The sequence below is a fragment of the Hippopotamus amphibius genome, chromosome 16 (genome assembly GCF_030028045.1).
Source record: "Hippopotamus amphibius kiboko isolate mHipAmp2 chromosome 16, mHipAmp2.hap2, whole genome shotgun sequence".
In the NCBI taxonomy this organism is placed as follows: Eukaryota; Metazoa; Chordata; class Mammalia; order Artiodactyla; family Hippopotamidae; genus Hippopotamus; species Hippopotamus amphibius.
In genome coordinates this window covers 31,571,837-31,592,174 of record NC_080201.1, presented here as the reverse complement: position 1 = coordinate 31,592,174, position 20,338 = coordinate 31,571,837, and the positions used below count along the sequence as shown (strand labels likewise).

The 20,338-nt window shown below is 40.9% G+C and overlaps 1 protein-coding gene across 3 annotated transcripts in view; it reads left to right on the top strand.

Moving 5' to 3' along the window:
- Nucleotides 1-20,338, top strand: part of FTO (FTO alpha-ketoglutarate dependent dioxygenase) — a 382,583-nt gene that overhangs the window by 297,822 nt on the left and 64,423 nt on the right. The window contains exon 9 of one of the 3 annotated variants that reach the window (XM_057711123.1): nucleotides 1,992-4,238. The exons of the other annotated variants lie outside the window; for them this stretch is intronic. Coding sequence (XP_057567106.1) covers nucleotides 1,992-2,019 — 28 coding nt within the window. The 3' untranslated portion in view covers nucleotides 2,020-4,238. Of the gene's footprint in view, nucleotides 1-1,991; nucleotides 4,239-20,338 lie in introns of those variants that run through there. 3 annotated transcript variants of the gene reach the window in all.

The following is a 20,338-nucleotide window of genomic DNA, read 5'->3' as shown; positions in this document are numbered from 1 at the left end:
CCTGGTCCATGCCACTCTGTTGGTGCTTGGTTGGCAGTAACCAAGGTGATAACAGCATCTCCAGGCTTTGGCACACAGTTCAGTAGGCTGTTGTATGACACAGAGATACCCAGCCTCTGTACGTGTCAGAGCAAAATACAACTCCAACATCCAGAAACGAAGAGAAAGATTTTGGCAGGTACATGCCTCCTTCTAACACTAGAGATTTAAATATTTTAAGAGGGCTTTTCCAAGAACTCAGTCTTGATTATTTGTTTCATGTTGGGCCCAACCAGTGCATTATTGGTAAGATAATGAGTGGCATTCACCCAAGGGTAATCCTTTCAGGGATTTTGATGATGCAGTAAATCATGAGTGTAAAGCCTGAGTGGTTTATGCCATTAAAACCTCAAGATAGAATTAGACTTGTAATCACCACTTGCCCATGTTTTGTCATTTATGATAATTATGGTAGTAATAATCCGTGTATTATGGAGAAGTAGCAGTCTGAAGCATCCATCAATTTTTTATCGACACCAAATCAAGTTGATACTTCATCTTTGCTGCAAAAATGTAGATTGCACCAATTAGTCTAAAGAAATTGGGCAGTCATTAGCAATGAAGTCAGCAGTTAATCTGCAGGATGTTTCTGGTCCCTCTGATGCCAACAATCCCTCTTAATTATGTGGAATATCGTGAGCTTCTTTGGGAGTCTGTCAATAGTGCCATTGTTAGCTTAGAACTAGAAGAAGCATCTAGGTCCCTGCCTTTTTTTTTTTTTTTTTAAGTGCCCTAATACCTCCCAGTCCCCAACTTGTACTCCTCTGTGCTTCCAGGCAGATTTATTCTTTAGCAGAACACTTGAATCAAAGCAGTTGGTGTTTTCTTTCTCTTACTTAGAAATAGGAAGTTTCCTCAATGGGCTTCTTTCAGTGATGGTGTGTTAGCTCACCATCCCATACTTGTTAACTATTCTTATTCACCTTGCTCAAATCATGGAATAATCCTCTCTTTAAAAAAAAAAGGAAAGAAAGAAAAGGAAAAGAAAAGAAAAGAAAAAGTCAAGTCAGAATTTAAAGGAAAAAAATCCAACTAGTTGTGAAGAAATCCTGGTGCTAATGAGCTTTCTGCATCTGCCTCAAGTCTTTTCCCCAGGCTAACCCAGTCTCCCTCTCCAGACATTTTCAATCAGCATTGCCCACAAACTGTACTAAGCAGCTGAATAATGCAGTGTGGAAATTTCAAATATATATATGTGTGGTTTTTTTTTTTTTTTTCTTATTTAGGAAATTTGGAAAGAGAAGAACAGGAAAAAGGAACTCACCCCTAATCTCCCACCCTGACACCAACTCTGTAACCATTTTTTGTAGGTTGTATTTTCGAGCTCTTAAACCTACACACATGTTGACCTTTGCTGTTGTTGTTTTAGTGTTATTATAGTCTTTTTTTTTTCACTTGTCGTGATTGCTTTTCACTTTACTAACAGTTTTAATCATCATTTTTAATGGAGGAATAATACTCTATCAAATACAGAGTATATATGTCTCCATGGTTAGGGTTATTTCCCTGAGATAAATTGCCCAAAGTGAAATACTGGATCAAAATTTATAAGCCTCTTTATAACTCTTGATACATATTGACAGACTGCTCTCCAAAAGGATTATACCAATGAAAAAAACCACACCAGTAATATATGCAGATACCAGGTTAGTTTTAGTGAATGAGATTTAAATTCAGATGTGTTGTTATTTATGCTCATAGCTAAGCTAAAAATATAAATGCTAGTCTTCCATAATGGACAAATGGGTACAGTATCAAATTGTGTTCTGACTCAAGTTGGCTTAAACAAGGGCAATTATTGTCTCACATTACAGGAAGTTCAGAGGTAGGACAGCTGTAGCTTGATATGATCTTAGGCCCAATGATGTCACTGAATACCTGGAGTCTTCTAAGTTCTGCCATGGTAACCTTTACCCTTATTCTGGCTTCCTTTGTGTTTCAAATGGCTGCAGCTGCTCCAGGCATCACATCCAGATGTAGAAGCAACAGCAATTGGAAGGACATCAACCCTTCTAGTGTCTCCTTTTCCAGAGTGAGAAAATCCTTCAAAGGAACTCCCAACTCACCTTCCCTCTGGTTTCATAGCCCAGGTCTGGGTCCAATGTCTCCTCCTAAACCAAAGACTGGCAAGGGAAGTGGGAACACCATTATTGGCTTATTAACCAAGACTTCCTCCTGAGCTGGCATTGGAGTACATTTCCTCTGAATGTTGAATACCTGAATAAAATAAAAGTTCTGTTAGAAAGGAACAAGAAGGAAATGGTTGTCGGGGAGGTAAGCAACAGGGCCTCCCACAGACGCTGTGCTTTTCTTTCTTCAGTCTCTGGCATGCTCTCAGAACCATTTAAAATTCTTTAGTAACAGTTCATGCATTTAATGGATATATGCAAAGTATATGTAAGTCTGGGCTTTGGCCCATACTGGGCAGTACTTGTAAGGTCCTCATGTACCGTGATCACCCTCCTTGTTTCCTTGACATTTTCCTAAAAACCGACCTCAGTGCTGGGCCCCTAAGACAGAAACCAGGAACTCCTCTGTTTTTATATATTTTTGGTGCCGAGGTCTCCTATGGGCAAGAGGTAGACGTGGGGGAATTTCCTGTTTGGTAAAGATTTGACATCTAGTAATGCCATAGTCAGGGCTTCTGCTGACACTGAAGGTTTACAGCCTCGTGAAACCAGCCTTGCTGTCCAGTGTGACTCTCTCAGGCTCTGTGCATCTGATTCCACAGCACAGCCCAGCAGGGTGACTATTTCACTCCATGAGGGCCTCCAGGGAAAGACCAGGGAAGAAGAGGGGAGTGGAGGGATTCAGGTCAGTCACATTCTTCTTGTTTTAACTCCTTGCAGAAAATGGCTGCAATTCCTGCCTCAGAGAGTAGTTTGAAAAGAATCTAGTTTATTTCTATACCTATTTCCCCAGTAATGGTACAGATTATATTTTAGTGTAAAATAAATAAGAAAAAAGATTTTTGAAGCAACAGAAAAAAAAAAAAAAACCAACAAACATGTTCCTGTGTTGAAGAAACCAGCCTAAATGCTATATGCCTCAGAAATTCAGTACTATTTTGCATTTCATATACACAGTTGGTCATATGATACAGTTGTTGTCTCCATATTAGTGCCTGACTTCCAAATACTATTTGGCACCAGGGCTATCAAGGTGATTTGGGATCAAAGCTACCCATTCCTTCACCTAGGTAGATGAGGGCCCCAAAGGTACCCATTTCCTACCACACCATGATGGAATCATTGCTTCAGTTGTTTTTCTGGGTGGAGATCAAAAAAAAAAAAAAAAAAAAAGGAAAAGAAACCCCACCTACTATTCTTGTATGGTTTCTGTTTTACAGTTTCATAAGGATTTTTACAACATAATTACATGTTCTAATTATGAGATTACATACATTTCCATCACTTACATAATCAAGTGTAATTATACCAACTCCTTGGACAGACAATGGTAGAAAGTACTTGAAGCAAAAATGACACAACAAAATGCTATTTCAAAAGGCTTTGGGAGCCTAAGATCCACAGTCCCCCGAAAGAGGTGGATCAAGATGAATGTGATAGCCTTTAAGTAGCTATTTGTGTTTTTATAGGTTATGACACCAAGAATGATTTGTATCATTTGGTAGCTATTCTAGAGCTACCTGTGCAGAAGCCAGTCGAGTTCTGGTTTGGTCTCCTTCTTGGCCTCACCTTCTCTCCCTTCTTCCCTGGGCGCTTCCTTCCCCTCTCCCCTTTCCACCCTTCTCTCCTCCTCCCTATCCCTTCCTTTCATTTAGGGGCCAGGAGGAGGGTTTGAACCTGTAGGCTTATGGGGAGAGATGGCCTAGATTCCTGGGACTTTATCTCCCACTGAAGTGATCCATGGATGAAGATATTTGAAGGCAGCTAGCTTAAAAGAGAGAATATGAGGGGAAAAAAGAAGAAAAAGAGAAAAAAAAAGTGGAAAAAAAACAACCAAACCTCAAGAGAATGTGGTTCTTAAAATGTTCTAACTTAGTCCCCAGAAGGTACACTGCGTATAAAGGCAAGGTCCATTGGGTTTCACAGCCTTTTTTTTTTTTTTTTTTTAGCATGATGTCATTGCTATCTAGGAGAAAAAAAGGTATAGAGGACAGCAAACAGACTACAACATATGTAAAATTAGGAACCTTTGAAATGAAGAATGCTATTACAGACAGTTCCTTAGAAACAGCATGCTAGATTATTGTAATTGTTTTTCCCATTGCTGATAACAAAATATATTGAAAGGGTAATTTTTTTTCCAAGTTAACTCCTTTCCCTCAGATGTTTTGTTCAAGAAAAAATTTTAAGTGAAAGGTCTTAATAGAATTTTTAAGTTTTTTTTTGGGGGGGGGTGGCTATTGTTACATTACTAGGGTTTCTCCAGAACCTTTCCATCATTCACCTATTGAATTTTTCTTTATTAAAAAATAAAATAAACAAATCACCTGTCCTAAGTTTGCAGTTCAGAACAGTTTTGGGGGACTAGTTCATCATGTTCTCCTAGGGACAGTATCTCTTAGGTGTGCTGCCCGTAGTCCATATGGAGCAAATTAGAGAGTGAAAGAATGGAGTTGCCACTGTTTCTGATTGGTTATGGTAGTATTGGAAAAAAAAAATTGACTTGCCCCGCTCTGGAGAAGAAGGATGGATAAAATGCTCTTTGAACACACTAGGCTTTTTTTTTTCCCCCAATGTCGGTACAGAAGGGTTGCATTTATATTTGGCTTTCCAGACCTGTCTCTTGACCTTCTAATTACTTTATTTGAAACAGCACTGAGGGTATAATAAACCTGGAGGTTGCCTCTCCTTTGCTTTATCATAAATTAAAGCTGCCGGTTGGTTGAGGTGAAAGTGGAGGCAGAATGTTCATTACCGCTCAAGTGACGGCTTGTCAATAGCAGTGCTTTTTAGTTTGTTCTAGTCAGCACTTGCTGTGCATTTTGTTGGACCACTGGGAAATAAATACAACAAGATTATACATTTGGAATACCACAAGAGTTCACGAAGAAAAAAACACACAAATGATAAATTATACACTCGGTAGAAAGTGACATGCTATCTTGTGCTATTAACAACCACAGATAATTGCAACGAATTGTAATTGCAGTTTGCAACTTACAGTACAGTGTGTCCAACATCAATCTTAATAGTGAACAAAGCAATTTATATTAAAACTTAATTCACTTGGTAACTTTCAGCTGTATACACAGGAGCTAACAGATGTAGCTTTTCAGAAAGTTCAAAGGCATTTGAAACGTGGCAAGAAATGCTAATGCAGTAAGCCTTGGAGAAATATTGCATTACTCCTTGTAATGAAAACAAATGTATGTCATTATCTCCCAGTTTGTGTTTATTTAATAAAATATGCAGTTTGCACATTGGTGAATTCAGTGTTTCTGAATGGATATAGAATGATGTTCTATTTGGAATCAGAGGCCAAATAGGACTAGCAATTATGCGTCTAGTATAAATAGTCTGCTTTACTATTTTAGTAGCATGCACCTTAATGCTTCAGTGGGTTTTGTATGAGGTGTAGCAGCAAACTGGCGTAACTTTATTCATGACTTGCCTTAGATTGGATGTCTTTGAAGCAAGAAAGGGAGATCTCCTGGAATTACTTAAGAGAACAAGCATATTTGTTTTGTGAGCTTGACTGATGGCCAGTAGAGCAGTTGAGTGAAATCTCTAAACTGATTAGGGCTTTAGTTCAAATAATCTTCTACCTTTTTCATTAATTTATTCCTTAATGCTATTTTGCTGCTCTTCTACCAAGGATAATAATCTCACACTCGCTGACCTCCATGAGTGGGTGACCTGGAGCCCATAACTAATCTTATTTACTCTCCTGACCAGCCGAACTTCATTTACCTTGACTGGATAAAGAGCCTTGCGTGGCTAAGCTTCCCCTCCTTCGGAGCTTTCTAGTTAATCTACAGTGAAGGGGTGACGATAGACTTTCCCAATCAAGATCCAGAAGCATCCAGGGGTAGTGGAAACTTGGTGCCATTTCTCTTCCCTTTCTTGGAAGCATTTTTCCTGTGTTATTTTTCACCCTTCTTGAGATTTTAAAAATGATAGAGAAAAACCAGGCCTGGGGGGCGGGGGGTCACTTAGCCACAGTCCCACTGTCCTAACACAACCATTTTCATTTTGAAGTTAATTTCCAGCCATGGGCCATATGAATATAGTGTTGAATCTAGGTGCCATCGTTGAATACATATAATTTTTTTTTAAGATTTATTTTATTATTTATTTTTGGATGCATTGGGTCTTCACTGCTGCACATGGGCTTTCTCAAGTTGTGGTGAGCGGGAGCTACTCTTCATTGCGATGTGCGGGTTTCTCATTGCAGTGGCTTCTCTTGTGGAGCACGGGCTCTAGGCTCACGGGCTTCAGTAGTTGCAGCGTGTGGGCTCAGTAGTTGTGGCACATGGGCTTAGTTGCTGTCGGCATGTGGGATCTTCCCAGAACAGGGATCGAACCCGTGTCCCCTGCATTGACAGGCGGATTCTCAACCACTGTGCCACCAGAGAAGCCTGAATACATATAATTTTGTATTCTGCTTTTTTATTTAACACCAGTGTTTCCCATGTTGCTTTATAATTTAATAGTTATACATTTTTGTAATAATAGTAGTCCATTAAGTTTCAATAGTGTATTTTATTTAATCAGTCCCCATTATTGAAAAATTGGGTGACTTCCACTTAGTTTCACTCTTATGAATAATGCTGCAATAAAAATCTCTTTAGGTGTTTTCTTCGTTTAGATTGTTGCCCTGAAATATATTATTAGGAGTGTACTTATTAAGTAAAAGGTATAAACATATGTGTGACTTTTTGCCTTACATGACCAAATTGCTTCCTGGACTATAGTATTTTATATTACCACCCGCAGTGTAGGAGGAATATACAATTTTATCACAGCAGTATTGAGATTTATCCTGGTTCTTCTGTGTACAAACCTAATGACATTGGCAAGTTACTTAACCTCTCTGCCTCATCTGAACCTCGTTATTCCCCATCTGAATAGAGGGTATCATAGTCATACTTCCTTCACGGATTACTGAGTATTATATTACTTTACATATTCAAAGTTTTGGGGACAGGAAGCAACTAAAGGTTACCTTTTATCAGTGTTACTATTATTATCACTAAAATTACGCTTTTCTCCTCATTTAATATCACCTATTTAAGCGGCAGTTTTTAAAGGAAATGTTGTAGTCTATCAGTGCTTAAATAGTCAGAAGACTCCATAATGAACAACTGCTGTCCATATTCAGTGAAAAATCTACATTGCTTAGGCGGTGAGCCATTAGGAAGAACTTTGTAGTGATGAGTATTCTGTCTATAAAGCAGAGGCTTTTGGAAGCTCCCTCTCTTAATTTATGATAATAAAATACCTCTTATTCCGGAACTCTCTCAATGGGCCTTGAAGCCTTAGGGTTAGGGTGTGCTCATCCTGCAATTCTTACATTCAGTGAGAACCCAAGTTCCCTACTTTCAGGTACTGGGCTCTGCATTAAATGATGTCAGGCGTCTGTCGGTTTTTCAGTAAGACAAAGAACTGGTTTCCTGGGTCTCTTAATTTTGGAAAATCGATTTCAAATTTATTCAAAGGAAAACTGGGACAACTTTTTTTATTCCATGGGGTGATTTTGTCATAGTGCATATGTTGCAGCTTATTGAGACTTGAGTACAGCGCCTTCCAAAGCAGGGAGTCAGAGCAGTTTGCCCTGTGTGACCGTGGAGCCCCTGGGCAGACTCTGCCCTCAACTGAGCATCACCTACCCCAGGCAGAGGGTGGAAATCACTTTCTTGAGACCTTTTTTTAAACAGAAGAAAAGTGGCTGCCTCATAGTTCCATTCTGTTGATAACTTCTGAGTTAGAATTCTTTGGTGGCAAGCAACAGAAACAAATGTTGGCTCACTTAAGAAAAAAAAAAAAGGCAGGAGGGAGAGGTTCTTTTTATGGAAGGCTGTGGGGTGGTTTACAGTACCCATGAAAAACAACTCAGCCAGGAGAGGAAGCAGTGCAGCTCCTAGGATCCGGGCAGCAGGAAAGCAGGTACTCTCACCAGGAAGGAGTGAGCTCCATTCTGCTCAAAAATCAAAGTCTCAAGGGGCCCAGCCTGAATCTTGCGACTGCTTCTCGACTGGGGACGGCCAGAGCACCCTGATGGCAGTCCCATAAGACTGTCCACTCCTGAGGGAAGCAGTTTCCCAGAAGAGAATTGGAGTCCTATTACTAGAAGAAGTGATAAGAAAGGAGAGACTACACAGCTAGAAATAACAAAGATATACTGAACTTTTAAAAGACCGTACTACTGGGAATTCCCAGGCAGTCCAGTGGTTAGGACTCCACGCTCTCACTGCAGGAGTCTTAACCACTGGACTGCCAGGGTTAATCTCTGGTCAGGGAACTAAGATCCCACAAGCCAGCAAGCACAGCCAAAAAAAACAAAACAAAATGAAATGAAAAAACTCGTAAGTTTCTGCTTCTATATAAAATAAATTTTTAAAGAATCCAGCTCTGGCTTAGCTGAAATCTTAATAAATAAATAAGTGTATTACTGTAGTAATTCCTCAATACTAATGATTAGAAAAGCAACTAAATGATGACAGACACCATGAAGTATTTGGCACCCAGTGGCCATTGACTATAACATTATTCCTAAAGATAAACGTAACTCATTATGACATTGAAGACTCAGGCATTTTGCAGGAGAAATGTCTCACGTTTGGCTGCAAATATTGCAGACCTGAAAGACAGTGTCTTCAACCTTATAGGGATGTATATTTCCTTCACGTGAGAGAAATCCACAAAGACTGGGGCTGTTGTGAATACTCCACAACATCACCAATGTTCATGGCGCCTTCAGTCTTTCTGCTCTGCCAGACTTTTGACATGGTTTCTATTTCAGGTTTCCTTCATGGTCACAAGAGAGCTGTTCCAGCTCCTAATATCTCATCTACATTCCAGGTTGGAAGAAGGAAGAAAGGAGGGAAGGCAAATGTGCCTGGCAGTGGAGTCACCCCCCTACCCGCCTTTTAAGGGACCTTCCCAGAATCCTTTACCCAACAGCCTCTCTACCTAGATGCCATTAGTCAAGACCGTGTTACTTAGTCACACCTGTCTGTAAAGGAAAGAGAAATACTTCTCAGCTGAGTACAGTGCTGCTCCCAACAGAAGCAGGATTCGGTAAGGGAGGGAGAAGAGGAGGATGGATGCTAGGAAGGGAACCAGCAGTTTCAGACACAGCCGCCTTGTGGGGAGTGGACACTCTTCAGCAGTCTCCTGGGAGTCCCTGAGGTCACCAGTATTATAGACGAGAAGCCGAGAGAGTTATAATGAAGTGTTTTCTCAGGTAGAGAGAAAAGTAAGTGGATTGAATGATGAAAACTTTCGGTCATCAAATAAAGTTCCAACATTTTCTTCTTGCCCCAAACATCACAACGAACTCTGTGGAGTAGAAATTGAAGGCCAATGTGCCTTGCCATTTTTCTTTAGCCTTTTTGCAATGCAACAGGGCAATCAATACAAATCTTTGCAGTAATCATATATTGATTTTCCTAGAATATAACGCCATTTAAAGCACTTTTATCCCCAAGAGTAGAAACATTGGAGGCTATCAAAGGAGGAAGTAGGTTTCCTTGACCCCATCTGCAGTGCACAATTGATTAACAGAGGGTAGTTATGAGAGAGAGAGAGAGAGAAAGAAAAGAGAGAAGTCACCGGAAGGTTAATACTAGCTAAAGAGAAACATGATTATAGGACGTTAGGCTTTTGGAAAAATCATAAGGTCGGGATAAGATAATGATACCATCTAAAATTACACCAGATTTTGAGTACTTAGCGTCCTCTTACTGTGTACCTCCCTTCCCCCAACAACAACCACAGCTGAATTTGGAGAATTGACAAAGCTGTGAATGGACCGGGGCTGATTGATAATGTTTAGGTTTGGGCTTGAGATGAACTGGCTTGATAAGGGAATGAGAGATACTGATAGTTTTTCCTGAGTCATTTAGTCATTAAGTACTAAACTCAGACTTTAACGTATATCATGTTGAAGATTTCCTTGCTTCAGACAAAGTAAAAGAAAAAGAAAGGAAAATATTTTAAAACACTCATTGTAATCCCTTTTCTTAAGAAAACAAAACACAAAAGTACTAGTTCTTTCCCTCCTCCTCATTTCAGTTCCTAACAATAACAAAAAATAACATCCCAAAGATTAAAAATTCAAAGATCTCAAAATTTATAATAAAAATTAAAAATTAAAAAAAAATAACATCCACCTTCAGAAAATCCCAATGGCTTAGGTCTGCTGAATATTTCTATGTGCAGATATCTTCATCCCAGAGACAAGGAGAGTAACTGGATGATAATGTTGAAAAAGGCAGGCCAGTTCTGCTCTGCATCTGCCCTGAGTAACTGGGATGTCACCAAACTGAGGGTGACACCTCCTACAGCAACCCCCAAGTTCCCAGCTCTTACACACTCCCTGCTGAAAAGGCAAGAGGGCGCCCTGGGGTTCTCTTGTTTGCAATATATTGTTCCCAGTATATGTCTCTCCCTTAATCCCTCTTGTTTTTTTTGTATCAAGGCTGGGTTCTCACAAACAAGCTCTTTATTAAATTAAAAGGTACACTTAGCCTCATTATCCTTCTCAATGTGCTGTACTTGATACTGTTTATTTTATTAGCAACTTCAGGAATTTGTGTTTTGTTTTGTGTTGGGGTTTTTTTTTGCTTCAGGCAAAGTAACTAGTACACATTGTCAGATAAAGTATCTTATCTGTCAGCAGCACCCTTGTGAATTAATCATAATTCAATAGGCTTACTAATCAAGATTTGAGATGAATGTTTTGATAGAGCAATCAGATTTGTCTAATCTATCATTAGTTGACAGCCGCTTCGGGCAGAGTGTGAACTTGGCAATAGTCGACTTGTTTCTGATCCCTTTGGCTTGGCCCACCAGTTGGGTAGCTTGGCTGATCCTAGCAGTGGACCCAGGCATCGCAGCTAATTAACTTCTGCTTCTCCCCCCAATCCTCCCTCCCCTCCCACCAGTTTTCAGGATACGTTGAGTGACATTCAGCTCCGGTGAACTTCCTGTTCCTGGGATCAACAGATTTGGGGACATGCTGTTCCCTTTCTCATTTTCACCAAAGGTGTGCCAAGCCCAAGTGACAAATCTCAGGGGTGATGTACGGTGTCACTTACAATGGTGGTCAGAGAAAAACATAAACGTCATCTATTGTTAACCTTTACTGGTTACAGCTCTTGTCATGTCACGTGTCACTGCAACCTGTACCCTGTTTGACTGAGTTGTACATACTTGGGGGCGATTTACAACATAGCTTGCACACTTGTTCAATTTGATAGTCTAAATGAAAGCTGTTGCAGGTTAGTATTTTATTGCACACAGTGTTTTAAATTCTGAAATAAAACCCTGTAGTAGTAAGTTACACTGTGTATATTACATGGTAGTCATTCATACATTACTGTGGGAAAATTAAGGATGGGACCGTTTTGTGGAGGAGTCTTTTACCAATTTTTCTTTTCCTCCCTACATTTTTATGAGCATCAAGATAATACTTCCTCATTGTAAAATGTTTGGAAAATTCCAGAAAAGCCTAAGGAACAAAAATTTTAATTTCTCAGAATTCTATCAACGCTGAGTTAATATTAACAATATTTCATCCTAAAAAAGTTAAGTAAATAACAACACAAATACCTCAATGCATGTTGGCCTGACACTGTTATCAACAAAATATAATTCTCCCTGCCATGCTGTTCTGGAATCTGTGTAACCCCAGAAGAAAATCCAAAGGAATCGGGGGAGATGAAACTCTCAAGGTTTCAGTTTCTGCGTGAAAGGCACACGGGAAAGCTCATTTAGGCTGTTAGTATACCCAACATGTTGAAAGGGACAACTTTTCAGTTTCACAGGCATGTCACAAGCCTTCCTAAATGAATGCTGGCCACACTTTGAGAGTGTAGCTTGGGTGATTGAGCCAAGGAAGAGTGGAGAGTTACCTGATTAGACTCCAGGTATAATTACGTAAGACATTCCAGGCAGCAGTGTGCTGCGTGTTAATTAACTTTCATTGCTGAACGCGCAGTAGCACTTGAACAAAGAACAGTTCACAGAGGAAGAAAAGCTTCCTCGTTTGCCCTAGCGTTAGTGATGTTCTTCCTAACGCCACCTTCCCTGTCCCCTTCTGTTAGTTGAGACGTGAGGCGTAGGGCAGGCTGTTTTGCAAGAAGTTTATCATTTGTCCCCGCAACTGCCTACTTTCTTCCCTAGTCCTAGCACTTTCTTTGGAATGATCTTTTACAAAGTAAAATGTGTCTGCATTTATTTATGTATTTATCTGTTGCCGGTTTGTAAAATCCAAGCGATTTCCAGCCTTCATCTTTGGCTTTTCGTGAAACTGCACAGGTCTCTGTCTGTGGTGCAGAATGGCGTTCACTGAACCACAGGATTAGTTCACATCCCATCAGCAGTCTCAGGTCCTAGTCCTCCTTGGTTGATCCCGTTCCTGTCTCCAGGTAGCAACAAGGGGGAGGAACTCGTTAAAGAATACTCTTTCTTCTAGTAAATTAATCCGTGGCTTCATTTGTGCTGGCCTCTGCTGTTGATTGTTGCCTGAGTTCTGCACTAACATGGTAAAGTACACTCTGTAAATCCATATAAATCAACTCTACATACTTGCATGGGAAGATTTCAGGTAATCAATGAAGCACTGTGCATGGATAGGGGCCAATTAATTTTCCACTCCTCTCCCAGTCCTCAAGGGGGAAAATCCCATTTTGAGGTTCTCTGCTTCTTCTAATCCTCTCTCCTTGACACCTTCTGGCTTCATTTTGCTACTAATGATGTCTATAGGATGACACACAGGACCACCCTGTTCATATGGGAGATGAATGGTACTTCAGGGAGTCTCTGTATGATAGCATGAAATTAACACAGATTAAGGATTTACCAGAAATATTAACAGATCAGTTTCAACACCATTTTTTAATTCTAGTACCTCTTACCAGTTATGAGAAAGAAATACTTCAATTTTGCCTAGTGCCAATAAATGGTTTTGATTTTTATTGTCTCACTGGAAGAAAGGAATAATGAAAACCTTTGTTGTATGAAAAGCATCACCTGGGAGCCCTGTGACTGGATGGGAAATGTTTCCAACCCATGCAGCCCCAGTGCAGGGGAGGCTCACTCACGTTGGGACAGTTTGAGTACTCTCTTTCCATAATTTTCAGTTGGATATCCAGTGAAACTGTGACCTCATTGTTTTAGGCACCTCTAGCATCCCATGTGAACCAGATCAGCCCTTCATGGTCAAAACCAGAGCAACCAATTTTGACCAAGCACTTGCTCTTTGCAAGATTAGGTTTGTTGCATCAGGAATTCAGAGACGTCTAAGTCGTAATCCCTGTCCCCAGAGAGTTTACCATCTGTTTGGGAAGATAAGACATAGAAACATGAAAAAACAAATTCTAATAAAGGACTTAAATAACAGTTCAAGACAACAATAGGGAAGACATGTCACGTGACAGTACATGATTGTCAGATACATTTACAGATTTCTCTTAGAAGAAAGATGTTCTTAGACCCTTCTAATAGTAGAGGCTCATCATAGATACCATATATCCCTGAAATATTAAGAAAAGTACTACTCTGTAAGAATGCTTTCTAGTTTCAAAATGTCACTGCTAAAGAGAAATCTGATCTAGGTAACTGGTAGAATCATTATTTTAGATTTTCATTGAAATGAAAGCATACAATTTAAAAATTCTGATAAAATTCACAGACCTCTGAGAAAATGCCAGTGGGCCTCACAGACCCAAGAGATAGTGATTTCATTAGCAAGGTCCAAGTTCAAATGATGGGTTCATTTCAAACCACGTAGATCAGACTTTCAGGAATAGTTGGCTTTCCAGTTGGGTGAGATATAGACGGGCGGGGAGAGGTCATTACAATTAGGTAGAATTCATTAGGAGGACCAGGATAAGATAGTACAAACCAGGTTCAGTGTGTTGGGCTACCTGACTAAAATAGAAAGTTTCAGAAACTTAGACCAAGAGATGGCTGAGTTCCGGGAAGCCTTCAAAGGTTTCCAGTGCTGAGAGTGACATGATGCTGGTGATATCTTAGGAAGATTAGTTTGGTGGTCCGTGTACAATGGATTAGGTTGTTCTTGTTTAAAGGATTGTATTTGTGGTAAAGCAGTATTCTTGAAATAACTTGATGTGGGCATGTACTGAGCAGAGCAGTGATACAGAAGAGAAATATGAATTTCAAAGGACTTCTAATGTGAGAGAGCTTCATAACCGATTAGTCACAGAGATGAAGAAGACAGAGTCAACAGTGATTCTCGATTTCCAACTTAGAATTAAACAGGCATTTGGCGTGGGGGTTGTGTACTCCAACACTTAAGTACAGGGAGAAGTTTTAAGGATACAGCCATGTAAATAACTGTTGATAAAACCTAAAACGCAAAGAAAGACGCACTCCCTTGACGTTCTCCTGGTTGAGAAAATTATGAAAATATCCCCAAAAGGATTACTTTAATCTTCATGTCAACTCAGCGACCTGAGATATAAGAATACTTAAAGTACAAAGCCAGTAATTGAAAGAAAACAGATTTGCCAATGTTTTTGCAATTTTGATATTTTATTGTGGGTTAGTAATCGCCTTAACTATCTTCTTACAGGGCTTGTGATTAAGGGCTTGTTGTTGCTTCTACCAGCTGACGGCCAGATTCCCTTTTCGTTCCTACTTAGGTTAAAAGGTTTTCATATCGCCTTGGTTTTCAGAAACTGACAAATTGGCCAATGGCCTGTCAATTCCCCACTGACTTTTTTTCACCTGCTCACAGAGATACTATTGTCTCTGAAGAACTAGTGCTTTTCTAGTGATGTGACTAATCCTCTGTAATCCTTGAAGAATTGGCCGCTTTCTGTCTAACAGAGAAATGAAGTTGAAGCTGTGGGGCCAGGAAATCTCTGGGGCAACACCCTCAAGTTTAAAGAGTGAGGAGAAACGGAGCAGAAAAACCGTATACCTCCTGCCAAGGCTGTTGCCTCCTTTGAGGAATCTAGATCCAGGCGAAAGGTTGAGTTGAGTGCGGATAGTTGTCTCGTCTAAAACTGTCTTTATGAAACTTGCACTCATCCCCTTCCAGGGAGTAGGAGAAGTTCCACGTTGGTCAGAAACACCTGAGTCCCATGAGCCCCAAACAGTGTGACTTTCTAATCGGCGATGGCCTTGCAAGTCCTTACAGCTTTCCAAGTATCTAACTTACGATGCGTTCAGTGTCGTATCGCCTTGTCCACATTTTAGCCGTCTCCGCATTGCTTCTGAGTGGCGAAGGTCAAAGATGTGTTGCAACGGGCCCCCTGGCGCTTTGAGGGGACATAGCAGTGCTGGCCAAATTCTGAAACCATTAAAAAATCTGAAAATAAAAAAATTAAAGGTGGTTATTTCCCCTGTTACTGAATGGTATATGTGAAATCACCTTTTTAAATAAACTTTACAATAAACATTGGCTTTCCTCTTTCTGGGAAGGCAGATGTTTGTAACAAGGAAACAAAGCACTTTTCTATTAAAAGATCCCGTTGCTTTTCCATCTTAAAACCAGAGTTAAATTTGAAAATGAAAAGAATTCCCTGGCTATACAAGAAAAAGAGTGATGGAAAATTTGGGCCCCAAAAAAGTACCTCACTTTGCCATCTCAGCATAGCCTGTTGGCATGAGCACATGGGCAGGACGTAGCTTTTATTAGGAAATAATCATTTCCAGTTCTGTTACAGTCATTATCCCAGAAGTTTCCCCAATGCTATGCTGTGTATAGTGCTGTACCCTGGAACCTGTTTAGCCACAGGTGGGGAATGAACTGAGCTTTTGAGACCAATAGGATGGTGTGAACATAAGACCAGGTAACAGAGCTGTTTTCGTAGTTTTAGGATCTTGAAAAAGCTCTTTAATGCTTTCAAGCCACTAAAGTTTCTCTAATTCTTCTGGAACTATACTTTTTTACAATCACAGTTCACATTTTCACATAAATTGGCTTGAATAATTTCCAGTAATAAGCCAGCATCTGTAGCTATGTGCATTGGGTTCTCAGCCCTCATTGGCAGTGCGTGCTTGGGGAATGAAGCACATTGAGTCACCAGCAAAACACAATTGCAATAAATCCCTTTCAGAATAATAGCGTATGGTCACCATTCTAAATATATAGAGTTTGGGATCATCCACTTGATATCATGTTTGTGTGTTACTGTAACCACTGAGGTCAGAAAATGCGGAGTTAATTCCAGGTTTTCCCTTGTGGTCCGAAAGAACTCGCACATCTCTCAGAGGGACTGATAGCAGGAAGGGCCTTATTGATGGAATGGGTTCTCATCTGTCCATTTTGTTATTTTGGCTGTAAAACTCTTTCGTCAGATCATCTACTTTTATTTTAAGGTACTCCTGAATGTAAACTCGCAAGATAACTTGCCACATCAGTACTTGATAGGTATAAAAACGAAAGCACCAAGAACGTAGCTGTTGTTTCCAAGATCACATAGCTATACAGACCACACCCAGAAATGAAGTGAGGACTCCCCCGCCCCCACCACGAGGCCTCTTCTTCATTTTGGTGGGGGTCACCGTGGTTCTGGCCCTTCCACCTGGCTTATGGTAACGTGAAAGGGGGGTTTCAGCTGAATGCAGAGTCTTCATTAGACGTCCTGGAACTATGTCGACACGTGACTTCCCAAAGATCTCTTAACCAGACACTGGCTCTAACAGCTCCTCCCGCGGGAGAAAAGGATCTTTAAGGTATTTTGAGGGGGGAGGAGAAGGGTTAAGAGGTCTAAATCCATAACTCTAAATCCCTGTGCTTGGGGGAGCTCATTGACACGGTAGGCTTTAAGGGTTCCTCTGGAACCATTAGGGTTTGTCATGCTGGGGCCCACTGGAGAACACTTAACTATAGAGCACTGTCCCCGTGTGTCCCAAAGGGCTTTTCAGGGTCTTTAACAAAGCAGCTTCCTGCCACTTATGGGAAACCTTGGGAAAGTTTTGATGCAGACAAACCCAAGAACGTTCTTTACGTTTGTGCTGAAATAACTGGAATTGTCAGAGGTTTTTGTATCTGCCCCTCACTTCCTCCCTGTTTAAATCAAACCTCGGTTGTACGTTGATCCCTGGGTGCTGGATGTATATCGAATACATTTCTTCCCCTTTCCAATTTCTCTGTTTTTGAGGTTAGGATTTTTGGTGGTGCTGCTGGTGGTAGAGATGGTGTAATGAACAGACACAATTATCACATGCAGGCGCTGCAAAGCTTTCATTTACAAACGTAATGGAGATCATGTTGTTTCATATGGAACCAATTCCTCCTTGCCCTCTTCCCCCAAGGAGTGAAGGAAATATCTCTGGTATATGGTAAAATACCTGATAGATTAGACCTGCAGATAGGTGGGTAGATTAAGGCAAAGCACAAAAGAAGGCTCATGTTTTCAGCTGTCTATCCTATTTTAAGGTTCCAGTTGCCCCCTCAGTATTCTGAACTTACCACATCAGTCCTAATCTAATCTTTAGCTCTTTAATGCTTTCAACATTCTGGCTGGACTCAGTTCCCAGCTTCCATGTTACCTATCTCTGTTAGCATCTCTGCATGCATAAGAGGGCACTCATTAGGGCTGGACTGAGGGAAAACCACCAAAAGACCAGACCCCATCTCTTGGGGCCAGGAATCCAAGTCCCTAGCATTGAAGGCGGAATGAATTGAGAGGCTCTCTGGGTCATAAAGATATATCCAAGGGTCAAAAACTAAAAACCTGGAGCCTGTTTTTGCCCAGAACCCCAAGCTCATTTAGAAACGGGTTCGTTTCTGAAAATGCTGAAGTTCTGAGAGTTCTCGCTCCTTCTCATGGTTTCCCACACTGTCAGACAGCAGTTAAGCTGCAGGGTCAGAAATAAGTCACAGGTCATCTTTGTGCTCAGCAGTGGTCTGTGGATTAAGCTCTAGCTCAGCCAGGACATTTCTGTGTTACTTGGGTTTTTACAAGCTCATTGCCTCTGTTCCTCGCCTACAGATGGAGCAAATAATACTGCTTTCTTTTTAAGTTACCAAGAGGCATGTAAAGGTGTAGTAATACTGGGGACTCTTAACAGAGACTGGTAACTATGGGTACATTTCGTGAGGCGAGACATACCAGTGAAATAAGGGGCGTGACTCTTTTGGTAGAACCTTGTCAGGGATACAGAATATCTCATTAAACCTGATCTTAGGAAGAGCTGGGGAGGTTTTTGTCTTTGATTTCTGCATCTCCCTGCATATCTGCTTGCTCCCTTCTTTTGGGAGACCAACTTCCGCTGTCTCTCTGTCCACGTGGCTGAAAGATGGCTACCACTTCTGGAATAATCCACCCTGGCTCAGGAAGAAGGGACTGCCAGGATCCTGCTACTGAAACCACACGTATTGGAGAGGTCACTTCCCATAAAAGGGCAACGAGAGACACAAGCCAGTGTATTTCCACTGTACCGCTTTAAGGAGTACGTTAAAATACCTGTAGTTCCTTGTATTCCTCAGAATAAAGTTGCTTTAAGGCATGGACGTAAAATTTTAGAGCAGGAAAGGATTTTAAAGTTCACCCAACCCTACCCTCTGTGTCTCACTGAGGAAAAAAACTAAGGCAAAGGGAAAGTGATTAATTTCCCAGAGGTCCTGAAGCTAGAGAATAGTGTCCAGTGCTCATGCTTTTAGGCAAAATCATCTAATATACCCTTTATTCAATTTTCTCCTGCCATATCACAGCTGCGCATATTTCAGATGTTATTTTTTCCTATTGCCTAGAAGTTTTTGGATTACAAGGGATTTATATTTATAGTCCCTCATTGAATAGATGGTTTCTTTTAGGTTTTTATAGACGTCTACTCTAGAAAAAACATAGGTAATATTTATGAAGACAACATGGAAACATGGAGAAATGCTTATGATGTGCTATGAAATGAAAGCAGCCAATTAATGATTATATAGTCTTAATGTTCAAAAATATGTAAAAATATGCATGTGAATGTCATCGAGGTTTGTTAGAATGGTGGCATTGTGTATAACTTTAAATTATCCTTAAAACTGTCGTTAAGGTATTTTTAGAATTTTAGAAAGTGCATTTAATAAGAATACTCTGCTTCTCATCTTAGAGCCTCCTGAACCTGCATAACTAATATTCTTGCTCACGGAACTGAACTTGCCCTGATATAAGGCCTATATTTTTTGGCAGCACTGGAACCTTGATTCCAGTAGCAAACACATCAAAAGTGAAATCCTCGTTGCTATGGCTACAGCTGCATTAAATTAGGGTCTAAGCAGAGACTTGGCCCCAGAAAGATAACTCACCAGAGGAAACCAGAGGAGGATATTTTCAAGCACGAATAGAATCAGAGTCTAGGAGTTGGGAGGAACTTCCCATCATGTAACTTGACCCCTGTGGGCTTCACAGCCAGTGATGGAATCGTGGAACATTTCAGATCTGTAGAGGCACAAGTTTGGTTAAGATCCAGATAGAGGGCTGTCAGTGCAGTGGCCTCTTGGCGAAGTGCTTTCTGCAGTGCTACCAGATGCAACGAGACTGTGCTCCACTTGGGAAGGGCTTTCCCCACCCTCTCGGTTGCCCTCACCCCCCCAGCCTCACAGTCAACTTCTGACTGCAGAACTGGGGGAGAAAATCTGGTCCCTTAGACACCATCTGATTTTTAATCTGCCCTCACAGCTGTCCATGTGTAAAGCAAGACAGGACAGCTAGAGCAGCCAGCAGGGCTTGTGAGGGCTGGAGGGCACACCTCGGAAAGGGGGGCCTTTTGCTTGCACGCTCCTTTTCTTCTACTTGAAAAGGGCAAACTGGATTGTCAAGGAGGATGAGAAGGGAAGGGAAGAGATCAAGAGCCCAGCTGACACTACGTGCGCCACACCTGTCAGGAGTCTTTAAGCCATTAGCTCCCAGACCCCAGGAACCTGCTCCTTCTAGCTTTTTCTACGGCACGTAACAGAGCACTATGTAGTTGAGGCTTAATGAAGGTATTGCTTCATGAATTTGATGAGGAGGACGGGTTATCAGAGGCGCCTCTGCTTCTCCAAAAGTAAGAGAATCTTTGTTTCAGAGTTGATACAGGGATGGAGGAGAAGGAAAGATACTTCGCTTTCTGGAAAGAAACTATGTAGAGTTCGAGAGAGAAACGTGAACACCTCTACAGGATTATCAAGCATCTTAGCCCTGCAGGAATGATCTGGC